Source organism: Rousettus aegyptiacus, unplaced genomic scaffold (assembly GCF_014176215.1).
Source record: "Rousettus aegyptiacus isolate mRouAeg1 unplaced genomic scaffold, mRouAeg1.p scaffold_m13_p_17, whole genome shotgun sequence".
NCBI classification, from domain to species: Eukaryota; Metazoa; Chordata; class Mammalia; order Chiroptera; family Pteropodidae; genus Rousettus; species Rousettus aegyptiacus.
In genome coordinates this window covers 34,704,106-34,712,056 of record NW_023416292.1, presented here as the reverse complement: position 1 = coordinate 34,712,056, position 7,951 = coordinate 34,704,106, and the positions used below count along the sequence as shown (strand labels likewise).

The 7,951-nt window shown below is 43.9% G+C and overlaps 1 protein-coding gene across 2 annotated transcripts; it reads left to right on the top strand.

The window, feature by feature from the left end:
• Positions 1–250: 250 nt before the first annotated feature.
• Positions 251–7,951, top strand: RBM15 (RNA binding motif protein 15). Of its 2 annotated transcripts, XM_016155578.2 has the most exons (3): positions 252–3,565; positions 6,802–6,914; positions 7,580–7,951. In XM_016155578.2, exons 1-2 carry the CDS (start codon positions 700–702, stop codon positions 6,906–6,908), a joined length of 2,973 nt encoding a protein of 990 aa, XP_016011064.1. In that variant the 5' UTR covers positions 252–699; the 3' UTR covers positions 6,909–6,914; positions 7,580–7,951. The 2 variants fall into 2 exon arrangements, with proteins under 2 accessions (XP_016011065.1, XP_016011064.1); XM_016155579.2 differs by lacking the exon at positions 6,802–6,914 and having other exon boundaries at positions 251–3,565.

Genomic DNA, 7,951 nt, shown 5'->3' with positions numbered 1-7,951 from the left:
GACGCCTTGGGACCGAACAAATAAATGTTTGAGGGAAGAACGCCGAAAGCGCTGGGAGGCGGAGCTGAAGCCTGGTAACCACCTCGCGAAGTCTAAGTGACGTCGCACAGCAAGCGCGTTCCACTCTTTCACCTTCAGTCCACGCCCTCAGTACGTGGGCCTACCCACTTTACGCGAGTGATGGACAGTTATTTCAGCCTATCAACTTCACCACCGCCATCCAATCAGATTTAAATTTCTTTTAGCCGCCGGAGGAGTTGAAAGAAGGGGTCGAAAGAGGGAGCGCTCTCTCTCGCGAGATTGCTGTGAAGCGGCCTCTCAAGAGAAAAACGCCAGAACAGACGGCCCGACTTCCCAAATAATGGGTTAAAGGACGGGGTCATAAACCAATGAAAGGGACGAGAAGGTGGGCTCATTGCTTTCACCGCGCAAGAAGTACCGTTACAGGGCACACTTTTTGTCCAATCAACGCCTCCAGCCTTTGGGTCTGGTGACGATAGAGCGCGAGGGGCGGAGCTAAAGCCTGGCGCGAGGAACCGTTAAGATGGACAACGACTAGAACCAATGAGGTACTCCGACTAAGGCGTTGGGAACCCAATAACAGTGGTGCGGCGGGCGCCTTCCCGGAGCGCGGAGAGATGTAAAGACAGACAAGTAGTTTCCCCAATGAGACTGTAGAAGAGTAGAGCTACTTGACCAATGAGGCCTGAGGGGCGGGATCCTTTGCCGCGGCGGAGTCCAAGATGGCGGCATGCGGTTCCGCTGTGTGAAACGAGCGCGGGGCGGCGGGTTAGTCAGCTCCGCGGAGACGACCTCCGACGACCCGCAACAATGAAGGGAAAAGAGCGCTCTCCAGTCAAACCCAAACGCTCTCGTGGTGGTGAGGATTCGACTTCCCGCGGGGAGCGGAGCAAGAAGTTAGGGGGCTCTGGCGGCAGCAATGGGAGCAGCAGCGGAAAGACCGACAGCGGCGGCGGGTCGCGGCGGAGCCTTCATCTGGACAAGTCCAGCAGCCGAGGTGGTAGCCGCGAGTATGACACTGGTGGGGGCAGCTCCAGTAGCCGCTTGCATAGTTACAGTTCCCCAAGCACTAAAAATTCTTCGGGCGGGGGCGAGTCGCGCAGCAGCTCCCGGGGTGGAGGCGGGGAGTCACGTTCCTCTGGGGCCGCCTCCTCAGCTCCTGGCGGCGGGGACGGCGCGGAGTACAAGACACTGAAGATAAGCGAGTTGGGGTCCCAGCTGAGTGACGAAGCGGTGGAGGACGGACTGTTTCACGAGTTCAAACGCTTCGGTGATGTAAGTGTCAAAATCAGTCATCTCTCGGGTTCTGGCAGCGGGGATGAGCGCGTAGCGTTTGTGAACTTCCGGCGGGCAGAGGACGCGCGGGCGGCCAAGCATGCCAGAGGCCGCCTGGTGCTCTATGACCGGCCCCTGAAGATAGAAGCCGTGTATGTGAGCCGGCGCCGCAGCCGCTCCCCTTCAGACAAAGATAATTATTCTCAGTCATCCAGCGTGCTCGGGGCCTCTGTAGGGGGTCACCGGCACCCCCCTGGAGGAGGTGGTGGAGGCCAGAGATCACTTTCCCCTGGTGGCGCAGCTTTGGGATACAGAGACTACCGATTGCAGCAATTGGCTCTTGGCCGCCTGCCCCCTCCACCGCCGCCACCATTGCCCCGAGACTTGGAGAGAGAGCGAGACTACCCGTTCTATGAGAGAGTGCGCCCAGCGTACAGTCTTGAGCCAAGGGTGGGAGCTGGAGCAGGTGCTGCTCCTTTCAGAGAAGTGGATGAGATCTCACCGGAGGATGATCAGCGAGCTAACCGGACGCTTTTCTTGGGCAACCTAGACATCACTGTGACAGAGAGTGATCTAAGAAGGGCTTTTGATCGCTTTGGAGTCATTACAGAAGTGGACATCAAGAGGCCTTCTCGAGGCCAGACCAGTACCTATGGCTTTCTCAAGTTTGAGAACCTAGACATGTCTCACCGGGCCAAACTAGCAATGTCTGGCAAAATTATAATTCGGAATCCTATCAAAATTGGTTACGGTAAAGCTACCCCCACCACCCGCCTCTGGGTGGGTGGCCTGGGACCCTGGGTGCCTCTTGCTGCCCTAGCACGAGAGTTTGACCGATTTGGCACCATACGCACCATTGACTACCGCAAAGGTGATAGTTGGGCATATATCCAGTATGAAAGCCTGGATGCAGCTCATGCTGCCTGGACCCATATGCGGGGCTTTCCACTTGGTGGCCCAGATCGTCGCCTTAGAGTAGACTTTGCAGACACAGAACATCGTTACCAGCAGCAGTATCTGCAGCCTCTGCCCTTAACTCATTATGATTTGGCAGATGCTTTTGGACATCGGGCGCCTGACCCTTTGAGGGGTGCTCGGGATAGAACACCACCCTTACTATACAGAGACCGTGATAGGGACCTTTATACTGACTCTGATTGGGTGCCACCACCGCCTCCAGTTCGGGAACGCAGCACTCGGACTGCAGCTACTGCTGTGCCTGCTTATGAGCCACTGGATAGCCTGGATCGCAGGCGGGATGGCTGGTCTTTGGACCGGGACAGAGGTGAGCGAGATCTGCCCAGCAGCAGAGACCAGCCTAGGAAGCGAAGGCTGCCTGAGGAGAGTGGAGGACGGCATCTGGATAGGTCCCCTGAGAGTGACCGTCCTCGAAAACGTCACTGCGCTCCTTCTCCTGACCGCAGTCCAGACTTGAGCAGTAGCCGGGATCGCTACAACAGTGACAATGATCGATCTTCCCGTCTTCTTCTCTTGGAAAGGCCCTCCCCAATCAGGGACAGACGGGGTAGTTTGGAGAAGAGCCAGGGTGACAAGCGAGACCGCAAAAACTCTGCATCAGCTGAACGCGATAGGAAGCATCGGACAGCTGCTCCCACTGAGGGAAAAAGCCCTCTGAAAAAAGAAGACCGGTCTGACGGGAGTGCGGCCAGTACCAGCACTGCTTCATCGAAGCTGAAGTCCCCGTCCCAGAAACAGGATGGTGGGACAGCCCCTGCTGCCGCAGCCTCTCCCAAGCTCTGTTTGGCCTGGCAGGGCATGCTTCTATTGAAGAACAGCAACTTTCCTTCCAACATGCATCTGTTGCAGGGTGACCTCCAAGTGGCTAGCAGTCTTCTAGTGGAGGGCTCGACTGGAGGCAAAGTGGCCCAGCTCAAGATCACTCAGCGTCTTCGTTTGGACCAGCCCAAGTTGGATGAAGTAACTCGACGTATCAAAGTGGCAGGGCCCAATGGTTATGCCATTCTTCTGGCTGTGCCTGGAAGTTCCGACAGCAGATCCTCCTCTTCCTCTGCAACATCAGACACTGCCACCTCTACTCAGAGGCCACTTAGGAACCTGGTGTCCTATTTAAAGCAAAAGCAGGCCGCTGGGGTGATCAGCCTCCCTGTGGGGGGCAACAAAGACAAGGAAAACACCGGAGTCCTTCATGCCTTCCCACCCTGTGAGTTCTCCCAGCAGTTCCTGGATTCTCCTGCCAAGGCACTGGCCAAATCTGAAGAAGATTACCTGGTCATGATCATTGTCCGTGGTGCGTCCTAAAGTCCATGTGTAACTTGTATTTACTACTTTGACATGGTTTCTGTTTTGTGATGTATAATGGGATACAGCATCAGATGAAATTTTCTTGTTAATTAGTTGTTTAGTTGTAGCTTTTTTCTTTTTTATATTTTTATAGACCTCTTCGAAATAGATGTCAGGACACAGTTTAGCTGTTTTAAGTGAAAGGGTTGCCCTGAAGGTAGTAGGCAGATGGATTTACTTTAATTAGGAGTTCCCACTCTTAAGAGTAACTTTTCTTCTCTTTTAGTGTTTTTCTTTTTTAACTTTTAGCTTAAAAAGTCCTCAAAGTTACAAAACCAAAATTTTGGAAAGTCAGAATTTGGGGAAAAGAGCCCACTGACTATATAAAGATGGTAATATACACCTAAATATGGCGCGATTGGTATGCAAGTAAATAATTCCTGTACCAGAAACATTATTTGTATGGTTGAAAAAATTTGATCAGGGATCTCAAAAGTATAAGCTGGTAAATTGTATAGTAATGTAATTATTTTAATCAGGTATTTGAGTATTTCTCTTAAAATATAGTTTATTCCTGAAGAGTTTGCTTTGACATACCCATTTTTATCATTAGTTCTAGAGTTCTGTATCCCGTATATGCACTTTTGGTTTGTAGCTGTAATTGTTCAGTAAAAATTGAGAAAGGAATATGTTACAAACCATATGTGTCTTATGCTTACACTAGAATGCAAGGAATGAGTAGGTGCTTTTAAAATCAGAATTCTTGGTCAGTTATGGGCGTGTGGTGGTGTTTTTACTGACTTTCAGAGAAGTGAAGCAGGTACAGTTCTAATTGTGCATATTTAAAAATTTAAGTGTTTTTCATCAAAGATAAGTTTTTATATCCATTCAGTGATTCCTGATTTCAATAATAGAAAGAAGAGTTGTCTGCAGGCTCATAAGTCATCTTTTGTTTCAGTGGGCATTAATCAGCCATACCTGGATTGCAGAATTTTTTAGTCATCGTGAAATGCCTTTGACGTGCTCTTTTAAAATTTAGCTTGTAATTTTATTTTCATGTTTAACAGCGATGACGTTACATTATTGAAAATGGAATATCTTTGAAATCTTGTGTTTAATATTTTTATTGGTGTCCAATCACAAAGAATTGAAATGTCAGTGTACGAAAACTCTTTTTTATTGTTTTATTTTCCCAGACATCTGGAATTAATTCAAAAAATTTAACCTAATCTCATGGTTTTTTTTTTTTTTTCAAAACTCAAGATTATATCAACTCCCGAATCTTAACAAAGACTTTTCCTGCTTAACAGCAATTGATTTTTTTGGGGGGGGTGGAGGGAGGGGCTGTTTTTTCATTGATCCCTCTGCCCCTGCCCCTAGTTTAGCAGGTCATTAGTAAATGTATTTCTTTCCCTCCACCCCTTTCATTTATATACTGAGGACTTTAAGGTCCTTGATATTTAATTATGATTAGAAACTTTAAGACCTTTTGGATCATGGTCATGTTTGTATTCTATGAAAGTGACTTATTGAAAGCCTGGCAGAACCCAACTGTTTTCTTTCTGTTATCAAAGCTGGTAGTTTTAAAATAGCACCAATAATAACCCAGGGAAATGCCATATAATTTTTTATTTTCCATTATGACAGGTGTCTAATACATGTCAGCATGAAAGCTTCATCACTGCTGTGTCATCCTTTTTGATTTTCACTCTACATTCAGAAATTTTCTTTTTAGGTTTGGTGGTTTTTGTGTGTGTGTGTTATTTTTTATTTTTATTTTTTTTTAAACTGGAAAAACTAAGCCATTTGGAGAGAAGGAAGGTACTAGGCTATGAGCACAAAGGCTCTTGGTTTGCCTGTAGGGAAAATACCTGAAATCCTACAGTTAAGACTTGGTGTTTTTTGTTTTTAATAGGCCGCGTTTGGCATGTTAATATGGAGTAGGCACCTGTTCAGAAACTAATGTAAATGTGCAGTCTGTGCATACATGGGGTCAAAGTACAGTTTGGCTAGATACATTTTTCCAGTTTAAATCTCACTAACCATTAACTTTTGAATATATTCGATAAGGTGGCTGGACAAATGATTTTGCTCTTTTAGAGAGTGAAGTCCATGACATCTAATTTTACGATAATCCAAAGTGTGGGGTTTTTCCCTTTTTCTTTTCTCTCTCTTTTTTTTTTTTTTTTTTTAAGTTGATGTGACAGCTTACTGAAGAGTACTGTGGTTTTTGCTCCATCTTTGAATCTTTATCATCTGACATTGCAGCTTTTGTTAGATTTGGGAAATTCGTGCTTCAATGTTTATGAAACAATGGCTTGATACCATTTCTAAATGTATGTATTATAAATAACTATGTTAAGTTTGGTGCTTATTTACAGAGTGCCATCATTTAGGTGGATCTCTTATTTGTGTTGCCCATTCTGTTGTGCAGGTTTATAATACTGGTTAGCTATCTAAACCTTCAGAATGTAAAGAAAGCAAAAGTCTGGTTCCAGTTCTCAGTAGTCACAATTTCATAATCTCAGCATTAGGTGTTCTTTGTAACAACCAAATTTTTTCTTACAAAACGCTTGTTTAGTTGATGTTTCTGGAACTCAGTTCAAATGAATGAAAAGACAATTTCTTCATGATATCATTTAATGATTTATTAAGTATTACTGGTGAAAAACATCAAGCTAATTAAGACTTAGATCATAACTTCAAAGCTTATGGAAAATTAAGCATTCAGCTCCTATCCAGATTTGAAATGTCGGTTGTAGCTGGGATTCTTAACAATTTTCCACACAAAAATTTAAATTCCTGGTTTAAGGTGTATACTTTGACTGTTAACTGAACATAGAGTTTTCCCTTTAAGGATTACATCTTAAAATGTCCATCTGGCTGGTATAAGCTTTTGTCACATTTTGAAGGTAATATACTGTGGCCCTTCTTAATTAGATTATTTGCGGTACAATAGTAAAAGTAACGTGTGCGTTTGTTGCTTTCAGAGTCAAACACTGTTTAGGTTTATTTAAAAACTATTTTATGAGCAGGTTTTCACTTTCTTTAGACAGTGAAGTTGCTGCTCATTATGCAGGTACAGCCTGAATTGGTTTGGGTCCATATAGGACCCATTCACCCAAAACTCTGTAATTAACAGAATTAGGAAATCCTCTTGAGAAGAGGGCTTGTGTGACCTTTCATGTGAAAAAAATCTTTGGAGAGAATTTCTGGACATTTTTTTTTCTGTCTCTGCCACAGTGCATGGTTTTGAGGTAGGAGTTCGGTATGAGAAAAAGAAGAGAAGAGAAGTGGAGCTGACCTTGTTAACATCTGGTTATAGTGATATTCCTAAGGGGAGAAAATGATTGCAGGTAACCACAGCGAACTGTCTAGCTTAATGAAGAGTTTTTTATGTGTGATTTAAACATCATTGAAAAGTAAAAGCCCTAAAGTGTACTTTGGCTGTTTAGCAATTGTTCGTATGAATGTTTTTCTTAAAATAATAGCTGTTGTCTTTGGTAACACAGATGAAGGTGGATTTTTAAATAGCTTTATATCTTGACCCCTTTCTACAGTAAAGGAGCAGTTCTGTATTGCTCCATGTAAATTGCAGAATGAAAACAGAGGGGGCAAAAGTTTGACTAAACTTCATCTTTTTACAGTTTCATTTTTTTAAGTTATACATAGAATATATTGATTATAGGTTGATTATAAACTTGCTTTTTTCCTGAAATTTTTCCAACATATTTTACTCAGTTACATGAGTATAAAGGGTATTTTCAGCCCTATAATCTTCACTTAATTGCAGTCTTTAAAAAAATCCACCCTATTGTTCTACTTGTTATTTGTTCATACAGTAAATTCATTTCAAGGTTTGTGCCAGTGGGTATTATTGGTGCTTTTTGAAGTCAAGGCGGACTATCCAGGAAGGTCTTGTTAATGTTATGTTCATCTATAATGGCATAGGGGAAATATATATATATTTTTAATATTGTAAACATTTGTACTGAATAACCTTTTTTTCCCCCCTTGCAAGCAAAACTGGTGAACAGCGGATGAAGATACGGAATTCAAAGCTCTAATGGACCTTTTTGAAGAGAAGTTGTGGCTTATGTGGAGTTTACATGGGCCTCTTGATGGAAGAAAGCTAATCTGTTTAATATTTGTGCATTTTACTAAAATGGCAGCTTAAAGTTGTGTATCTGCTATTGTGATGCCAATGCCGGTGTTTTAAGTGGAAAAAAATGACCTCTTGCTTTGTGCTGTGTACACAAGATTTCTGGAAAAGTAAAGAAAAACCCTTTTTATGGCTCACACAGCTTAAAAGTAGCTGTCACTCAAACGTGCGCTCACAGTTGAGCTGCTTTTGTTTTATTCTAAATAAATTGTTTCTTTTGAGGAAAATGTT